This window comes from Nymphaea colorata, chromosome 11 (assembly GCF_008831285.2).
Source record: "Nymphaea colorata isolate Beijing-Zhang1983 chromosome 11, ASM883128v2, whole genome shotgun sequence".
Lineage (NCBI taxonomy): Eukaryota > Viridiplantae > Streptophyta > Magnoliopsida > Nymphaeales > Nymphaeaceae > Nymphaea > Nymphaea colorata.
Genome location: NC_045148.1, coordinates 8,697,418 through 8,718,957, shown reverse-complemented (window position 1 = coordinate 8,718,957; position 21,540 = coordinate 8,697,418). Strand labels below are relative to the sequence as shown.

General features: G+C 35.4%; 1 protein-coding gene across 1 annotated transcript; it reads left to right on the top strand.

Annotated features, from left to right (window-relative positions):
• Positions 1 to 394: 394 nt before the first annotated feature.
• Positions 395 to 20,391, top strand: LOC116264611 (uncharacterized). Its single transcript, XM_031644930.2, has 17 exons — positions 395 to 567; positions 669 to 814; positions 890 to 1,075; positions 10,503 to 10,685; positions 11,227 to 11,635; positions 11,738 to 11,856; positions 14,367 to 14,444; positions 15,211 to 15,354; positions 15,523 to 15,567; positions 16,020 to 16,186; positions 17,196 to 17,274; positions 17,389 to 17,471; positions 18,264 to 18,393; positions 18,548 to 18,680; positions 18,853 to 19,016; positions 19,112 to 19,298; positions 19,721 to 20,391. Exons 2-17 carry the CDS (start codon positions 695 to 697, stop codon positions 19,927 to 19,929), a joined length of 2,436 nt encoding a protein of 811 aa, XP_031500790.1. The 5' UTR covers positions 395 to 567; positions 669 to 694; the 3' UTR covers positions 19,930 to 20,391.
• The last annotated feature ends 1,149 nt before the right edge of the window (positions 20,392 to 21,540 follow it).

The following is a 21,540-nucleotide window of genomic DNA, read 5'->3' as shown; positions in this document are numbered from 1 at the left end:
AAGAATTATGAAAGGAACATTTTATGTTTTTTTTGTGACATTATATGTATGAACTAAAAGGAACATGATGATATCATTTGTTTTTTTAATTTTTTTTGAATTAAAAAATATATAATTATCATCGTACCATCATATCAAGATTAACGAAAATGCCATACCGATACCCGCTTCTTCATACCCATACCTATGCCTATGTGACATGGGTGCACCATTTTTAGACCCGCACCCTCATCGACGACACGCGGGTGTGAGTGCGACCCGGATTCGCACCAAGAATCGGTCAATCAGATGAAGCACACTCGACTCGACTCGCATCAAACGCGAGTCCGGTGCGGTCAAACCGCACCGTAGACATTTTGGTCCTTTTTTAAAATTTTTAAGTATGTAAAATTCGATTTAGGGCACGAAATCGTGCCCTTCCCGCGGCTCTCTCTGTGTGCTCTCTCCGACGTCTCCGTCTCGCTGCTCTCCCCGACGTCTCCGTCCGCTGCTTTCTTCCTCCACCGGCGTCCGCTACTCTCTCTCCGTCCGCTGCTTTCTCTCCACCAACTGTTTTAGGGAAGGAAGGTAGCTAGAGTGACGCCCTGTTGGTTCAGAAACTCTGTTGTTTCCCTATTCAATAGCAGATGTATGAGACTCACTCCCCTTTTTTTCCCTTCCTTTCACAGCTCGGTTCAGAAATACGTAAAGAAACATGTTAACTGGAGGACAAAATTTAGTATTTCGGTGTCCTGCTTTTTCTGGTGATGGAAAGAAATTGCTTCTTTGTACGGGCAATATCGTTTCAATCTACAGCACAACTACAAGTTTGTTGGTAATGTTCAAACTTAGTCTACCCTCTGGTTTTGGAGTAAGTGTCTTATAGTGATTTGGAACTCTTAATTTGCAGATATCAGAATTGGAAGGTCATACAGCACCTGTCACTTCTGTTGTTGTTGTACCTGCAGCCGGTGCTGCAGGTAAGCTTCTATACAACTGCTGGACGTCGTCATTGGATGGTACCCTGAGATATTGGAACTTTGCTTCAGGAGAGTTGATTAAGACGGTGGATGTTAACATTCCTATCTATTTCATGGTGAGAGTGGTGTATATGCTATGGCTGCTCTATATTGTTCTATTTTGTTGTTTTTCGCCATGAAATAAGCATCTTCTGCTGCGTCATGTTTACCATACGAATGGTGATGAGTGATCTATGTGGTCAAAAGTCCACGTAGGTGCTGGTTGGCTGGCTAAATGCCAAGGCTGAGGCACTTGCATGTCTCAAACATTTTTCTAACTTTTAATGCTAAAAATATTATTCCATTGTTGTTATGTCTTTTAGTATGTTGCTTGGGTAGGTGGAATTTCAAAACTGCCACTTTTCTCCTTTCTCCTATTTTTCTTCTTCCTTCTTTCTTTTTCTCCTTATAGTTTTTGTCATTTTGGCTCCACATAGGCTTTTTTGGGTCTGCCACCTAGTCCTGCCTAAAGCTGATCCGTTTCTGCCCATGTGTTCCTAACTCTTGATTATAGTTTCTGTTTTAATTCTAGCAAGTCATCCATATTGAGTTGTTCTTGATTTCTAGTTCTTCTACATCCAACTCATTCATGCATACTCAAGCTAAGCTGTCAACTGGGAAGTCAAGCATAGGTTTGGTTAAGGCCCTCAAAAGCTAGTCTGGATTAGGCAGTCTGACATGTCCAACTCAATTGACTAAAACAAGATCAATATGGAGGTTTAAATTAAAATATCTAAAATGCCAAAAAAAGTAAGGCGTTGGATATAATTATGAATAGTGAGAAATGTATGTGTATATACAAAAGTAGATAGATGCACAAGGATATATTAAATATTATATTTACGAGTATGTATTATAGAGCTTGACTACCACTGATCTTGAGAATTATCACTTCATTTTTGCCATTGATACGCAACATATCAACTGGTGTGAGATGAAACAATTACAATATTGATATAGAGCTATGTTTCTCTATGTTGTTAAGGCCTCGCTTAGGCGTGGACTAAGCATGAGTCCACACCCATCGTCTAAGTCCACCATTTAGGCAACGGGATATGTGTTGGTGCCTAGGTTGGCGCTTAGGCTTCACTAGGCACCAACACCCCTAGTCTAACGAAAAGTGAAAATTCACCTTCCCTTTCAGTTAAAGTTTCTTAATTGTGTATATATTATTGTGTACTTTATTTTATATTGATTACATATTTTTATGTATTGTTATGTTGATTATGTTGTTATATGTATATTGTTATATGTATACACCATAGTCACAAGTAATGTTTCAGAGTTTTAAACGGCGACGTCATGTATAACGGCGAGCTTGAAAAATACAGGGGAAAAGGGGAAAAACATGGTAATTTTTAAAAAACAAAAAATACTAAAATTTCCTAAACGTTAGAAAAAATAAAATAAATGAGAAACTAATAAGACAACAACATTGCCATGAATTCCAGCCAAATGATGCTTAAATCGAGTAATTCCTCCTGTGTATTGCTCAAAAGAAAACTTGCAAATCAACTTCTCTTCATGACTTTGAAGTGCATGGGACCAAAATAAATCCTTCGATCTAGGCATTTTTTGCAGCTATCAAGTATCAAACACTTGAGGTCCTGAAGCCACAAAATCTAAATCTTATTTTACCTTAAAAAAATCATACGTAAATGATAATGTAAAAGTAAAACAAACTAACAAAGTAACAATTGTACAAAAACAACTACAATAACTTATAAATCAGCCCTCATCCAATTGCCTACAATAAGTCAATAACATATAACAGATTGGAGAACTCTAGAACCAAAATAAAAAATCTGATTCATGTTAGTCAGGCCTTAGCCGATTGTCTACATTCTACAATAACAGATTGGAGAACTTAATTTTTAACTATTAGTATTAAGTATTAAGTATTACTTACCTACAAATCAGAAATAAAGAGAACATATTAACTTCAAATCAGAAATAAAGAGAACATAATACATATTAAGATATTAACCCCTTATGCAGAAATCAGAATCGAACTAAAAAAATGATGATTAAACAGAAACGAAAAAAAAATCAGAAACGAACAGAACATTTAAGAATAAGTTTCTAAGTTTCTAGTGCACAAAAAAAAAAATCGAAGGCATAGAAAATCCAACGCACAGAGTTTAACAGCGATAGAGTTTCTACTTTTTAGTGCACATATACAATGAGCACTTTCTTTCTGTGTTTGAGAAACATACTTTGCGAAGACTATTCTTCTACCTTTTATCTTTAATGATACTAGTTTGTAGACTTCATTACAAACATTCTTACTATTTAGCTGCTGGTTTGAACCTGCTGCCCTGAAGTTTATGGCATTTTGACTCATCCTATGTTGCTTGTCTGTTGTTTTTGAGACACTGCAACAGCCTTCAATAAATTACGAGTGATGAAGAGATTAATACAAGAATGATGAATTTCATTTTATTTTTTTAATTGTTGAATCAGTTGATGGAACATTTCTTAAAACTCTAATGATCTAATCCTTGTTGATTTGTAGTGGGTATTTATTAATTTTTATTTAATTTTTCCTTATATATATATATATATATATATATATATATATATATATATATATATATATATAAAATGTCTCACCGTACCCGCACCGAGGTTTTTTTTTGGACCTTGCCGCACCAGCACCCGCACCCATGTGACATAGGTTATATGCATTGTAATACAATTTGTTCTTCATTGTAATACATGTTATAAACTTATATGTATATACTGTCATGTACAGTGCGTTATACCTGTTATATGGTATTGCATCAACCTTTTATATGTATATATTGTTAGCCTGTTATATAATATGTATTATGTAGTATTGTGATACCTGTTATATGTATTTGTTAGTATGGGTATGTACTTATATGTATTGTTACTGTTGTGTACTTATATGTACAATATTATGTACTGTTAACTTTTTTTTATTATATTATGTTAGTATGGTTATGTTACATACTTATATCATGTATACCTGTTACAACTTATAAACTTATATGTATATACTATTATGTAAATTGTATTGTAATACAATTTGTTATTCCTGTTATATATATTGTAATACATATTATACGTACGATCTGTTATAAAGTATTGCATCAACCTAATATGTATATATTGTTAGCCTGTTATCAGTTATATAATATGTAATATTGTGATGCCTATTATATTTATACATTAGTATGGTTATGTACTTATATGTATTGTTACTGTTATGTACTTAAATGTATACTATTATGTACTGGTGGTTTTTTTTTTATTATATTATGTCTTTGTTTAAGTCCAGGTGGATTAAAGCCTTCCTACGGATTTACATTCCTTCTTCTAGAGATTAGGTTCAGTTTTTTTTTTTTTTTTTTTTTTTTTTTTTTTTTTTTTTCCGTTACTTGTATTAGATTACATTTAATGAGTAATGTTAAACTTCTTCTATTGATTTTTCATATTCAATGAAGTCAACAACTAATTTTTTATTGTTTAAGTTATTATGATTTTTATATTACTACTCCACCTTTTAAATATTAGTAATAGTTAGTTAAAATAACTTGACATATTAACATAACTAAAAAAAATGAAAAAAAAAAGATTGGTCACCTTTTTTTCCTAGGCTCGCATAGGCATAGGCTCTGCCTGGGCACCAGGCAGTGCCCAGGTGCCTTGACAACATAGATGTTTCTAAAAGTGCTAATGGAGCCTAGGCAAGGAGTAAACTTTGGAGCCTACATAGTGTAACTTGATAATAATGTCAAGAAAAGTAAAACTTTATAACTGAATAATCAATAATTGTATTAACACACAAAGGCTTCATAAGAATCTTAAAATCCAATGGGACAATATCCCTTATTTACAATTTATAAATTAGAAGGAGAGAACAGTACTATTTAAAGCCATTGGCACTAGCTTAATGGCTAGTTGAAATCTAATGAAGCTTGATTAGACCAAACAAATAAAAAAGAAAAAAAAAAAGAAAAAAAGAAAAACACAAGAGAGAAATAAAGAAATATGTATACTAATATACCCCCTTAAATTTATTGTTGGATAATGAAAACCTTTTCAAGAAGGAAGCTAAATGAGGAGTACAAAGGGTTTTTTGTTAAGGAATCAATCAATTGATACTTTGATGTGATGAATGGCAAGTGGCAACTCAATAACGTTCTTTAAAAATTCTTCCCCAGCATAATGGATTGAATCTATTTCAATGTGTTTGATTATTTCGTGAAATGTATGGTTATAAGCAATGTAGCTAGCACTCTTATTGTCACTGCAAAACTTGAATTGTGAACTCAAATAGACACCTCTGTCATTTAGAAGCAGCGTCACAAAAAACGTGAAGAAAAAAGTGACAAATAAATTGCCATTTAAAACTAAAAAAAAAACATTTTTAAAAATATAAAAAAACGTTTTTTTTGTTACTTTTTTCATTTTTTTCATGTTTTTTAAAGCCAAACAGTTTTTTTTCATTTTGTATTTTTTATTTGTTGCAAATCTACTTATTTTTTGATGTTTGTGTTATTAATTTCTCACTTTATTTTTTCCCCATTTTTAGTTTTTTTAAATTTTTAAAAATTTGTCGTATTTTTATCGTATTTTTCCCTTTTTTAAAGCTAGCCGTATTATACCTAAGGAAAAACTCACTGTTTAAAACTTCGAAGGACCGAAACGTTATTTGTGACTATGTTTAGAAAGACCTTTTATCTAGTGTAGCTCATAAGTAGCTGTAGCCATCATCCAGTATTCAATTTGAATTGATGAAAGAATGATCTTTTGTTGCTTTTTGCACCTCGACGATATAATAAATTTCCCAAACAATATTAAAGTTGTAGAATGATGATTGTCAGACTCGCCTCCTTAGTGAACATTTGCATAAGCTGTGAGCTCGAAAGATGATGAGGACAAGAAGGGTCCCTTGGTGAGACTACTCTTAACCTATTTGACAATACGTAGGAGTTCCATGTGAACTGTAGTTGCTGCATATTGAAATTGGCTAACCATGTGAACAGTGTGAGATATCAGGTCTAGTGATGGTAAGAACCTAAGAGATAGCTCCAATAAGTTGTTTGTGAGGACTTGCATTTGTAAAAAATCTTCCATCACTAATCTTCATTTTCATGTTAAGAGCTTAAGGAGTATCCACCACTTAACTGTATCAACACTAGAGGCTAATTTAGTTTGAGAGAAGAGATATATTCTTGATGAGTGGGTTACCTTAATATCAAGAAATAAGTTAAAAATTCTAAATATGACATACTAAACTTTTGCTTGTGGCATTATCAAAGAAAGTAAAATGTCAGAATCAACATCATGATAATAATCATCAACCATAACAGGCGCATCAAGAAAAAAATATTCATTTGAATTTTGAGATATATTTCCAGCAAAGCCAAATTGGCTAGAAAGTTTATGATTTTGATAAAAAAATTTACAACCAAATACTCTGTTTATTACAATCAAGATCAATTTCCAAAGATTTGTTAATAGGAAGGTTTTGAAGGAATAAGGGAAGGCATTGTGTGATTAGATAAACAGCTATAAGGATACCTTCAGCCCAAAATTGTTTTTTAGAACCATTTTATTGAGGTGTTTTTGGACAATTTGTTTAATGTATGTTTTTATTTTATTTTATTTTCTAAATGTTTCCTAAATTCATTGATAAGATATCCTCCTCTTTAGCCAGTTCTAAGCATAATGACATTAGCACTATATTGGTTTTAGAGCATTTTGTGAAAAAATTTAAAACTATGAAAGTTTTTTTTTTTTTTTGAATTTTAGAAGTATATCCATGTGAATCAAGTAAAGTCAACAATGAAAAATAACATAAGAGAAAACACCTCCTTTTGATGCCACTAGTGTTGGTCTCCATGCATCCAAATGTATCAATGCGAAGGGTTGAAAGGAGAAAAAATTTCTTGAACCAAATAGGAGTGCTTCCATTTTTCTCAAGATAAAATCTTCACCCAAAAAAAAAAAAAGTTCTTTTCAAAGTTTCTTAACAAAGGAGAAAGGAGATAATCTTTTAACAGGATGTCCTAATCTTTTATGAAGTTCTGTCTATTTTCTTACAGTGTTACACAAAAATTTTGGTCTAAAACAAGAAAACCCATGTAATACAGATATGCTCTTTTATGGTCTTTCTCAATCCATTTCCTGGATTGGCAATGCTGCAATCCTATAAAATACAATCGTTAAATAAGAAAAAACATTGTACCCATGTCAGTTGCTTGAGAAACAGATGGAAGATGCAGCTAAATTTGGGAACATTAAAAAGGTTTAGAGTTTTCAAGGTCTCCATGATCAACATTGGATACGGTTCCGATCAAATCTGGTAGTTACCAGCTCTCTCTCTCTCTCTCTCTCTCTATATATATATATATATATATATATATATATATATATATATATATATACATATATGCCTGAATGCTGATTTTAGTTAAATTAGACATTCAGAGACATCTGGGCCATCCTATTTAGAATCAGATGACTTAGATCAACCCCCCTCTCCCTCTCTCTCTCTCTCTCCCCATGCCTCTCTTCCCTCCCCATTCTTTCTCTCCCCCATCCTCCTCTTTTTCCAACATGAGCCCCACTGCCAGGCGGTGTTGAGGCAGCCCCGCTTGTGACGGCAGGGGTGGAGCCAGCAGATCACCCCTTGTCTCTACCTTATGTGTGTGGAGGAAAGGGGAGAGGAGGAAAAAAAAAGAAGGGGGGGGGGGGGGTCCTCCTTCCCCCCCTTCCTCCATCATGCGACAGAAAAACAAAATAAAAAAATTCATATTTACACACCATGCATAAAAGATGATGGACGGCTTGGATTTGATGTCTTCAAATGTCATAGGATAGCTGGAATCATGGTTCAGCTAAGGCTGGGCATCGGGCCGGGCCAAGCCGGGTACCCGGTACTGGGCAGGGAAAAAGGTACCCAGGCTCAGTGTTGTACGTATCGTACGATACGTATCGTATCGTTTACAAAATACGATACGATACACCCCCTGTATCGTAAATGGGGGTGTATCGTACCTGTATCGTACGATACGTGTGATACGGCCTGTATCGTACGATACGGGCTGATTTCTAAAAAGGGGGTTTGAACCCCATTTTTTCGAGTTTTTTTTTATAAAAACCCACCCCTTCTGCATTTCTAATCTATAGATTGTACTGCCTTAGAGGGAAATCATCGATTTTTATTGTGAAATCATCGATTTTCACCGTGAAATCATCTATTAAACCATGGATTTGTGCATGGGTGGCTGATTCCCATTGGGAGGAAAGGGTTTTTTTTTTAAACCATGAAGATGAAGATGAAAAAGAATAATATTGTTATGAATTTTGATGTCTATGAAGTATGAATGATGAACCGTTCGCGTGAACGCGCAAGTTTATAGCATTTAGCAAAATAATAAGTCTATCATTCTCTAAAAGACTAAAACATGTTTTCTATGAAGAATTATTATTTTTAATTTTTTCTGATTTTTTTATGAATTTTCTGATTTTTTAAAATTTTTTTCTGATTTATTATTATTATTTTTTTAAAATTTACGATACGTTACGATACGACATATCTTAAAGCCCGATCGATACGGCTTACGATACGCGTTTTACAACATTGCCCAGGCTAGCATGATTCGTTATCTGGTCGGCTAGGGTGGGCCCGATAAGCCCGATAATTTATTTTTTTAATTTTTAGTAATTTATAATTATATATATTTATAATATTTATTATAATTAATTATATTTATATATTATTTTATATTAAAAAATATGTTTCTAAATTTAATCGGGCCAGGCCCGATGCCTAGGCTTAGGTTCAGTTTTCCACACACACACACACACATACACATGAACATATATATATATATATATATATATATAGCTGGTATACACACATACACATGTACACATATATATAACTGGTAGCTACAAAACCCTCATAAATTGTTTATGCCATTGATTTTAACAAATTCATGCAATCGAGACTAAGTTGAAAAAATGGAAACCCAATTTTATTTTCAAGAGAATAAAATACCCCTCAATGGAGTAAACAAATAGTTTGCCTTGATCGTGACCCCTTGGTTTGTTGAAAGTATTCTGATTATTTCAGTCTTTCTCTCTCTTTTCCCTCCCTTTCTGAAAACCTTCCATCCATTCTTTTTTTCTTTTAAGTTTTAACAGAAAAAGCTGTAGTGGGGATATGTCCTTGTACCTGCCCCACCATACTGGCATCCTGAGATGAGTACAGGGACATTTCCTTCATACCCATGTGTCTTAGGTGCACAAAGATGTATGAACCATTGTCTCCTATACTAGTCTCCGTGTTTTTATCAATGGGTTGTCAGGTATTAACTGGAAACTTTGTTTTTTGTTGAGAAACTATTAGGAGATAGAAACAATAAATAAATATATCACAATCGAAAAATTATGGAATTGTGTGTTTTATACTAATTTTCTTACAAAAACACTGTTAACGATTCAAAATAGTTACTAAAATGTTGAAAGAAACAAAAAAAAATTCAAATATATTAAAATATCTTTTTTGACAAAAACTCACAGAAATATTGGGATTAAAACACGACATTTCCTTTTGGTGGTAGTTCAAAATGTCATGCTTTTGTTTTTACTTATTCAAAAAAATTGCAAAAAGCACAAAAAAATTACAAAATATTTTTGTACAAATTACAAAAAAGCACCACATCCTTCTAAAAAGTAGGTCTTCGAGGGTTTAAGAGAAATTTCAAAGGCTTGCTACCAAAAGAAAACACTATTTTTTTTTATGAAGTGGCAAAATGCCCCTCTTGGAAATAAATTTTCTTCAGCCAACAGAAGGGTGGTTGTTTATGTGAGGGATGTTTATTATATGAGAACATAATTTTTTCTTTTGGCAGACAACTCATTGTGAATTTCTCTCAAAAGTTGAATGCTTATTAGTTATCTTTTACAAGTTGAACTGTAATTTGTTATTTCCCAAATGTTAAGTATTTTTTTTGTAATTTGTTCTTTTTATTTTTACTGTTTTTAATGTGATTTTTGGGGAAACAAGGCATACTTGTGACAGCAGTATGAATTTGACAAAGTTGCTGTCAATTAAACTAAAATGTGGTGTTTACTTTAGTTTAAATCTATCCATCTTCCATGCATGCCTTGGAAAGCTACTGATGTGTTAGATAGAATCTGCAGAAATCAGAATGAATACTAAATCCCCACATCATTGGATCTGGTAGACATTGATGTAATACACCAACTGAGCCTTGGTTGGTAATACCTTATGATGTTTGTAATTGAAATGCTGATCCTGTTGCATTTATATAGTTCATTTGTTAAAGGTTGCTTTTACTGAGATATTCTGGTTTATATGTGTTTGTTATACATTTTTTTTTAAAGATCCCACTTTTGCAAGGGATCATGCTCATAGTTACAAACTTATAACTGATTATGAAATTTGTCTTCTATATAACTGATTATGAAATTTGTCTTCTACTTTGCTTGTTCTTGCAGGTGGTTCCTATGATATCAATTTTATCTGATAATGGCAATAAGTTTTCAAGTTTGTATGCATTTATTTCTGTTGAACATGCTGCTCCCATTAGTAATGGCAGTGGGCAGCAGAAAGCAAGGAAGGGTCAAGTTCGTGTGGTTAACTTGACAAAATCCCGTGTGATTGAAGGGATCTTAACAGAGGTTAGCATACTCTCTCTCTCTCTCTCTCTCATGCGTGCATGTGTGTGTATGTCTGTCTTATGTACATGTGTATGTTTGTTTTGTGCATGAGAGAAAATGCAGGACGTTATAAAAAGATTCTACAGCATTCAAATTGTCCACCAGTTATTCTTTGATGCATGTGCTACAGAAATACATAGAATCCTTTTTGTGTTTTGGAGAATAAACTATTATTAAGGATGTTTGTTCCTTTCAAATGTTAGTGCATGTTTCTTCTTTCAAGCATGCAGCCACATTTTTCATCTCAATGAAGGTTGATACTAAGCCTAGTTGGTTTGGAAATGATAGCTTTTGTAGCGAATGCATGTTGAAGAAAGAAAATATCCCTCAACCTAACTCTAAGGGAATCCATCTAATACAAGTTAAGCGAAAACAAGCAGGTTTAGTTCTCTCAGTTCATGTGTATTCTCTGTGTTTTGTTTCACTGGTAAACTACCCTTCTTATGACAACTGTGGTTATACTGGCCCTCAAATTGTTTGACACCTGCTTCTCATATTGTAGTCATCAGAAGTTGAACCTCTGGTAGGTAGCAGCTCTGGAGATTTCTTTGGTACATGCAGTGTGAACAAACTCCTCATATGGAAGTTCCCGACCAAAGACTTCAGTCCATGTGAGGTCAGGAAGATAAAGCTACACCATACCAAACAATTGACAGTTCTAGCATTTCATCCAAATGAAAGGATTGTTGCTGGTGGTGATATCACAGGAAGAATTTTGATATGGAGAGGGTTTGGAAAGAGAACCTTTTCTCAGAATGGAAGTTATCGTAATAAAAGGGTGGCTAATGTTGAGGAAGAGGAGCCTGGTGTGAGAGACAATGATGATGCTGATTCTTGTTCTACATGGCATTGGCATCCAACTGAAGTGAAAATTCTTTCATTTTCCTCTGATGGAGCATATCTGTTTTCAGGTAGAGAAACCTCTGATTACGGCCTATATGATTTACACATTTGCTTTTCTGTACTAGGCTGCACTTTTGGCCGTTCTGTTTATCTTCTAATTTATCTTACAGGTGGAAAGGAAGGAGTTCTTGTTTGTTGGCAATTAGATACAGAGAAGAAGAATTTTCTCCCACGTATAGGATCCCAACTTCTATATTTTGTTGAATCCCCTGTTGCTGGGCTTTCATCTGTAAGTTTTTTATTTTATGATTGCTTTGTCTTAGTTCACATCCACAATTCATTCTTTTACCACACTATTTCCCATTTAAATGGTGATATCATATGTTATTTCTTACAAATCTGGTAATGTTGAGTACGATGGGGGAAGAGAGAGAGAGAGAGAGAGAGAGAGAAGGAACAACACGTATTAACATATCTGCTGCCTGATCATCAGAAGCTACATGATCATAGACACAACACCTCCTTGTATAAGATCCCGATGATGATGACAATCCACCTCTATGTGCTTTGTTCTCTCATGAAATACTGGATTATTTGCAATGTAAATGGCAGTCTTGTTATCACAACACGTTTCCCAACAACGAGGCTAATGCCTGGTCTAGTCACAGTGACATAAAGACATAAATGGTCACCTATTTCTACGTTTTTGTGTGCACCTTTGGTAATTGAGTGTCAACTTCCAATCTATTAATTTAAAATGATGAGCACTTAGAAATGTAACATGACACAAACACATGCCTGAAAGTGCTCCAATTAGATTCACAACTCAACACACTGAATGTTAGATTTAAACTTTAAAGTTCATACTTTAAGTGCATGAATTCAGTAGTCTCTTTTCCAAAGGACCTCCACCAATCAGCTACTAGCCATGTAAAATAATATAAGAAGTCTGATGTAAATTGCATTAACAAGGTTTCAAAAAGTATTTGTAAATGACTTAATATTAATAAACTTATGATTTTTCCCTTGTTCCAATGGTCCTTGCTCTAAAGTACCAAATAACCCCTGCATTTCTGTACACGTATCCAATTGTCGAAGAATAGTTAATTGAACATGGAGATCTGCCACCAGCTTGTCTACGCAATTATATAATCCATTTATAATCTCTTTATCGTTGTTGAAATTGTCATCATAATGAAAATGCTAGGTCGAATGATATTTGCTGCATGCAAGGGTTGATGAAGTTGTACATTCCATCTTCTATCCAATGTTTTGGAACCTAATAAGTCATACATTATTGACTCGTGTAAGGGTTGATTACTTCTATAGTTTGGAAGTCAAACATCAAGTTAAGCCATCACCTAAGTTATATTTACTTATGCAATAACCAGAAATCGGACAGTTAAGCTACTCTATAGTTGCATACTTCAACATTTATTAGTATCAAGCATCAATATATCAATGAAGAACAACTCAACAGAAACATGCATGAACGTGAATATAAAATCTGTGACCAAATTTTGAGCAACTTAAACAGGTGGTGGGAAAATGAAACAAATTGACTAAGCAAGTAAAATGAGTTATAGGCAAGCCAAACGGGTTTTGGGCAAGTCTTTCTAAGTTTTAGATAAAGCCGAGTCTCTTCCTTGGACATCCTGGTAGGCGGCCGAGTCAAGCCGAGTCAACAAGTTGACTTGGTGAGATTCTAAACATTGCTTCTGTCAATTGCAGCCCATCTGACTTTGTGTTTTTTATCATTATGGTCCAAATTGGCAGCTATTTTGTTCTTTTGCCTATCCATTTCCTCATAGAAAAACCCCATAGGTCTTCTTCCATTGCCATGTGCTATTTTTTGAACTTTGACAAGGTGCATGGTTGCTATTGGAACAATCTGGAACTTATGCTTTCCATAACGGATTTTTCAGATCAGGTTACTGACTTACAGGACTTGAGCATGATATCACATTTTTGGAAGATCTCATGCTCAAGAATATATTGTGAACCCAGTAACTAAGCTCTTGCTGGGAGTTTATCTCCCAGCAATTTCAATTGGAAGTTTAGAACTAATGCTCTTTCATCTCTTGGCTCCAAATTCATATGCTGGTAAATATTCCAATGGTCTTCTCAATATATAAATATGGTCCTTTGTAAATGACAAAAAGGGGGGTGGGGTTGGGGAGAAGAGAGAGAGTGAGAGAGAATTTACACTTCTACATTGTTTGAAGAAATGAATTTTTAGAATTGAATTAAAATTGCACAAATTATGATCCAGTGATTGACAAGGGATCTATTGGAAAATTCTGAAATTTGGTAAACAAATTTCTGGAATTCCATAATCTAATGAAATTAGAAGTTACAGTTTTGCATGTGTAGATAAAATGTGGTAAAGTATGGCATCATGACCTGAAAGGGAATTTTTTATATGAGTTGTCCATTTATCCAATATGATCCAATAAAAGTTGATGCCTAGCTGAATTTCTGAAGATTCATGGGACTTGCAAACTTAGCTTGCTGAGTCGCAATATCCAGAAAGGCAGAATGTCTGATTGTCAAGAAAGAAAAAGTAGTTAGCTGGAAATTTGAACCGCTTGTAAATTGCTGAGGTTTGTCAGATTTCTCCACTCGAAGTTTTTTGTTTCGCTATAATGCTTTTCTTTGTTTGCTATATGCAGGTTTTCTAATGATGATGTGTATTGAACCATTATTCAGTTCATGTGGATGTGCTCTTTTCCTAATTGGCTAATTCAGAAGCATCCCAAAAGGCATTGTTCCTGAACCACTTTCCTTTGTTTCCCTCAGGTCTCATGTGCAGATAATCAAATCCACCTTCTCAAAATGCCTTCAATGGAATCCTTAAAGCCCATCACTGGTATTAAGGTACCTTTTCTTGCCCTTTTCTTTTTCTCAGTTTTTAACTGTGATAGACTCTTCAACAAGGAAGCCACAATGTTGGTGTGGGTGCAGGCATAGGTGTGGATCTGATACACACATGAGTGTGGTCACGAGTCTGCACCTGCCCTTTTTTGTCTCTTATTTTTCTGCTTTCTTTTTTCCTCTATTTTTCTTTTTCCTTTTACTTTGCCAGCCAATTTTTCCCTCCTCTCTCTCTTCCACGTCCTTCAAAAGGACTTTTTCAGCAGTCACATGCATCTCTCTCTCTCTCTCTCTCTCTCTCTCTCTCTCTCTCTCTCTCGTGTCCTAAATTTTATTGAAGGCCATTTTAGTCGACTTATATTTTATGATGAATAAAGTTTCATGTTTTTTTAAAATATGGGCAGACCATGTCATCCTTTAAAAAGAACAACTGCACTGACTGCCTGTTGTCCTTTTTAAAGGATGACATGGTCTGCCCATATTTAAAAAAAAACATGAAACTTTATTCATCATAAAATATAAGTGGACTAAAATGGCCTTCAATAAAATTTAATTCTGAACAAAAAAAAAATTGTAACATATTAAATCACACACTCAAACACACCCACACAGAGTAGGCCCGCCCCCTGCACCTTTTCTTTAACATTCTCTCACCCGTGTGACATAGGTTTTTAAACAAGAGACCATGTACGGCTTTTAAGAAATGAATCCTTTAGTTAAACAGTATAGTTACATCTGATTCTGAACTTTTACCTTATTCTGTATCTAGCCTTCTTATCCGATTCCGGAGGTCTACAAGGGCCCGTGGGGGAACAAGTTTGTTGTGAGTTCTGCTGCTGGCATTCTCGCTCTGCTAACTGAAAGCTATCATGTACAATTCTATCACCTCTTCCACAATCGTGAGCTTTCAGAGGTTTGTGCAGGAAATGATCATTGAAATTGTATTAACAATTTGACAAGAGAAAAGGTTTTGCATGCTGTTTGTCTAATTGAAGTTATGATATTTCTATGTTGTCATGAGATCTTGACAATTTGTTGTTTAGATCTTCAAGGTTATTGTTTTCATTCATGATTCTTGCAGGTTCAGGTTTGCGAAAGGAATTATCAACCTGGCGATGATGTCATGGTAATGAAACAAATTGCGCCTGTTTGGACTTGACACTTGATATGTAGAACATGTCAGAATAGTCAAATTAATATGTTATCATTACACTTCTGTTGTATGGGGCACAGCAGTGTTGATTCCCTGCTTTAAATATGAATTGCATAGGATTGTGCACGGATATAGTAATCACTGCTTGTTATTCCTTGGTTGTCCGTAAACATCACATTGATAGAATAAAAAATATTCTATATTATGACAATTTCATTATCAGGCAGTTGTTTATCTTCTATGAAAGTGTGTAGCCTTGTTGTGCTTCAAACCCTCCATGTGTAAATGTGTTTTCATCTTTAACCATGCCATCACAGCCTTGCCTTCTATAGCTCTACTCTGTGGCATATTTTCTCTTCCTCTTACTTCAACATTGAGAAATCACCAAAGGACTTATGCTGAGACAAGTTTTTTGTTGATTTCAGGTAGTTCTTCCTCTACTTTCTGTCTCATCAGATGCCTCGATAATGGGCACAGTGGAGGTTAGGCTTCCAGAAGAGAAAATTGGTGGCCTTGTCTGCCTCAAATTTTGGGAGCACAGACCACAAAAAGAAGAATATGCTTTATCAACTGTCATTTATGAACCTCATGGGTAGGTCTTGAATATACATCTAAAAGTGAAAATGTTGGTTTAAATTGTTTGTTCTTCCTTCCAGAAATAAAGTTTTTGAACTAGGTGCCATTGTTTTTAGATTCAATCCTTTCTTCATACTTCATAGTTAGCTTCATTTCAATTGGTGTTCCAACTTTCATGGTCTTCCTTTATAAGTTTATTTCCATGATACCATCTGATGTTTCTTTTTCCGTTCATTTGCTTGTGGGTGCTGCTTTGGACTTTGCCTTCATGCCAATTGGAGTTCGCTCCTATTGTCTTTTTAAGTTGTGGATCCTGTGATGTTGGTGAAGCCTAAGAATCTGTTGATTGCAAAGGTTTCCACCTTTCTTTTGTTGTTGGTTCATCACCAATTTTTTAACTGTCCCAAGTTCAGTCTTTTTTATGCTTGATTGGCTTTCAACTAGCTATGGGCAACAAGATAGTCAATGTAGGCAGCTGATAATGTTTTCTTTTGTTGTACATTAAAGAAAGGGAAAAAAGAGTTTTTTTTGTTTTTTGTTTTAAAGCAACAATTCAGTGGCTTTTTTGAGAAACATGATTACATAAGTGACTGTGTCACACCAGGGAGCATAATGATACACGGGTGCATACATAATGCATGTCACTGTTGTAACGTTTCAAGTGTCTAACTTTTTAAACTATCTTACGATAATTTCTGCCATAATTTCGTTCAGGTTTCCAGTTTCTGTGTTTCTTCTCGTTGTTTAAGTTTTGCTGTGGTTCAGCAGGTGTATGCATCAGGTGGCTGTCCCTTAACATAAAATACATTAAATATTGTTCATTACTACTTTGCATTATCTTGCAGGATCATGCCCAAAAATTATAGTGCTGTAGTTTTAAAACCAGCTGTTGGTGGCCTGAGCATGCTCATTTGTGTGTCTCTTTGTAGATTACATGATGGAGCGCTTTAGTTATTGCTATGCAAATTTCATTTGTTCATTTTTTGTTATTGACTTTACTGTCATTATGGGTCTTTTGGGTTCAGTGATGCTGGAATTTCTGCCCTTGCATTTCATCCTTCTTGTTCAATGGCAGTAAGCACTTCTTATGGTGGTAACTTCAAGGTACCTTCTTATGCGGGGCATCTGGTGGCAGAACTTGTAGGATGTCTTTGTATTGGGTTTCCCCATTGTCATTTATTTGGTTGCATAGTCATGTTATTACTTTATGTTTTTCAGGTTTGGATCAGAAGCAGCCAGGTTGATAGTGACAAAACCTCTCAGAAATATGGGTGGAAATGCCAGTCCATTGGTTCGTATAAGTATGTTCCTCCTTTAATCTGAAAAAGGCGTAATTCCTAACTTCATTCAGAACTGCACTTTGATGATGCCTTGATCTTTGAAATTAAGCCATTTGTCTTACACTATTATCAGAAAAGCATGTCAACAAGTCTGTTGCCACATATTGAGTTTCAAAAGCTTTGGGATTTCATTCTTATCTCTTAGCAGTAAATTTTGAGCACTTCAGCACTTATTGTGCATCATTCACCCACCTTTGCCTCAATGAATTAGCAGTTTGCTTCTACTATCTTGTAATTTGTAGAAACATGTCTCTTGAAGTGCACATCCTGTTTCATTATCACAATTACTTGATCTCGTGTTAATTGTACTGTCTTCTTTCTTTCTTTTATTTTTATTTTTATTGTTTTTATTACTTTGGCATACTATATCTGCTAGGGGCTTACTCAGCATCCACTGACTTAGCAACATGAAACATGGTATCTTGACAAGAATTTGAATGCAAGGTCCCTGTGAGTGGCTTTTTAGATGCGATCAGACACGACTGACCAATCAGCTGTTATCAAACCATTGTAACTCATTGGCAAACTATAAATCTAAAATGGGAACTATTGCCCCTTAAACAATGGAAGATATTTATAGTAGATTTGTTTCATTCTAAAACATCCAAAAGTTTGTATAGTATTCCTATGACTGCACTTGAGAAACATCTTCAAAAGTTGGTTGTGCACCATGGGAATAGCAATTTTTTCTTTTAGAAGGCTTTTAGTTTGGTATGCTGCTCATGTACATTATCTTTCTGGCTGGCCATTCAGAAAGAAACCTATGACTGCTGCTGGATTTTCTGAGGATGGGTCTGTCTTAGCAGTTGCTGCAGAAACTAGCATTACATTGTGGGATGCAGGCACAAATACCCTCATCGCTGTAGTTGGTGAGACTCTTAAGGTAACATCTGAGAATAGACAGACAGACCGTCATACTCACAACATGCACACACACACACATACATGTAAGTTTTACATCTTTCTATGTAAGTTCATGTACTTTTTTTTCTAATATAAAGTGTACTAATAAAAAAGTTCTCCTGTATGTTGCTCAGCCAGCTGTGGCACTTCATTTTGTACCAAAGACACATAATCTTGTGGCAATATGCCATGGTTCAAAGCCCCAACTGTCGGTGTGGAACCTGGAAAAACTTTCATTGGCCTGGTCATATCAGTTGGTGATAGAAGGTAATTTATTAACATGGTCTGGGAAGAATTTTTTTTTTTAGAGAGAGAGAGAGTTTACATATAATGAGAAGACCAAGCTTATTTTTGTTTTTGGCAGTCACGGTGCTGTTTCCTTTTGATGATGCCTTTGTTCTATTACCACTATTACCAGTTAATGTGTGCTTCTTTGCAGCTGTAGCATGTAATGCAGACAATTCACAATTTGCAGCTTTGGTCCTTGTTCCTAGTGTTTCTCAAAATACAGCAACTGTTGAAACTTCAAGTGGCTGGGATGGACTGATTTTGCTGTTCAACACAGAAGATCCAATTCCTATTTCTATGTGGTCTGTCAGGAAGGTAACGTCTTATATATGCCAAACTTTATTGTATGATAAAACATTGTTACTTGTTTCATTTGAGCAAGTAAATCTTTATTCTTTAACATAACCTAGGCAAGAGGAGGTGGACTTTCATTTGTCGTGTCACGTACATTTGCTGGGGAGAGTTCCAAAACTAATTGTGCATCACTTTTAACATATATAAATGGTGACCATGAGTACCTAGTTTTCAACCCCTACAGCAAGGAAGATCAGATCACAGCTAAACATGCACAACAGTTTGCTGTCCAAGAAGAAAAAGGTACTCATTCATGTGCTGTTTTTCTATCAGCTTTGTTTCCATGTTTGCATTGCTTTAAATTTGTGGCAATATTTTCCTTCTGTGATGGAAGTGATAATTTGATTACATCATCTTTCCCACTATTTTTTTTTTACCTTTTTTGTGCATAAATTGGATTTCCAAATCAAATAGTAAATGGCAAAGGAAGTAAAGCAAGTTGATTCCAGCTTAATGTAGAGTGCATGTTGAGGATGTTAATGCAGCATACTGTTAGTTCACATGGTTGCTTAAACTTAGAAATTAGTTTTTTATTAATATTTGAGATTGCTCCTGGCCAAGTGCTGAGAACATGGACATGCATACAATGCATGATAAAAACATGCTATTGCATGAGAAAAGTGCAAGTATGATCAACATGGCTAATAATGTTGCTACCTTTGAAGGTGAAAATGGTTACGAGTCTATCTATGGAAAGCTTCCACCTGTTGACAGTGAAAAGCCGAGGTTGGACAGTGTCCCATTTATGCCTTCTGATAAACCTTGGGAGAGACTGTTTGATGGACCTTCTCATATTCTACCACCTCTTCCCAAATTGTGCCCAAAATTTTTAGCGTCGCTATTGCAGAGGCGGACAGACCTGCAATGTCGATAGTCCCTCTTGGCAAATGAGGATAAACTTCTGGATTATGGCAGAGGAGGACACACCTGCAATGTCGATAGTCCCTCTTGGCAAATGAGGATAACCTTCTGGATTATGGCTTTCGTAATAGCATTGGCAGATTAGAAAAAACGAATGTGGTGAAGGCATGCATCAGTTCTGCAATTTGGAGAAATCCATGAGATGTTATGGATGGTGCGTTAGGTGGCAGTACCTCTGGGCTCTTTCCTGCTCGGATTGAAATTACTGATGGCCCTGACTCCATCTGTGAAAAGCAGTACGGCTTTAACTGAGGCTGTGGACTAAAGTGAATGGCCCAGTGGATATCACGTATAATGGTATGTGTTTGCACTTTTTACCCTAAATGTACTAATTAAGATTTTGCAATGAAGAGAATTATTCGAGAATACTAATTATTGTCTAATATAGTATCTGCATTTGAACTTGACACTTGAATCGGCGTTTCTTTTTCTCCTCGTTTGTTGTCTTCTAGCTGGAGTATAAGCACAATACTTGGATGAAATACCAGATTATTCATCCAGAAAAAAAATGTTTCCTCGCTTGGTGATTAATGTCCTTGCTGAACCGTAACCCCTGGAAATGATGTGGAAATTGTCAATCTTGAACTATTATCCTGAGGGGCTGGTAACTTTGTTATCCTGAGGGGCTGGTAACTTTGTTATCCTGAGGGGCTGGTACTTTGCGTACCCTAAGATAATCAATCAAGTTCTTTGTATTCCAAGATATCACAATAACCAATCCTGCACTCGATTTACAGTTGAGCATGGTAGAGAAGAAGTGTAAGTTACTTGTGCCTGGACTTTCCCTTCGTTTAAGCCCTTTTTAACTCATATGAAGCGCTTGGCAAGCCAAATGTGATAAATGGTTGCTCTACTCGTCTAAACTCGTGGTTAACGGTAAGCATCTTTTAACATATTAAATCATTTACCCCACATGAGGCGACTAAATTGATTTCCTTTGAAGATATTTAAGTTCTGAAGTTCAAAAAGTTTCCAGTATAGTTTGAAAAGTCGTATTTGCATGAAAATAACTTGGCTCGCAAACCTCCTTTCCACATTGTTTTCATTAAATATAAGGTCGTTATTAAAATGAGACAAGCCTTTACCAACGGGCTGGCATACGGTTTGGAGCCATGCCCATTGAGCTCAGTTCATCTCCGGAACAACAAAACCACCAGGATCAGCAGTTTGCACATATATTTACACTTGCCCTCATTGAGTCCAAGCAACAATCTTATTGACGCTACAAGGGGCACATGATGCACCGCCCCAGATTGGTCATTGGTGACTTTGATGGATAAGGTTGTGGATCGCCTGCTCGGCAAGGACCTAATGTCGATGGGTTGTTTGGCGGTACTCTTTAGTCTTTGTAGCTTAAGCGACTAACCACAAATTTCTTTAGAAAAGAGACTATTTCTTCAATAGCCCTGGTTCTATGCAAGGCCTTTTTAGCAAAAATGCAGATCAAATTGTTGCAAGATGCCACTAAGATTTACACATTTTCTGGCTGCTGTACTACCGTGGCTAAAAAGCATGCCAAGGTGTTAGAACCATATCAAGAGAAAGCAGGCTGATGCTGTGTGAA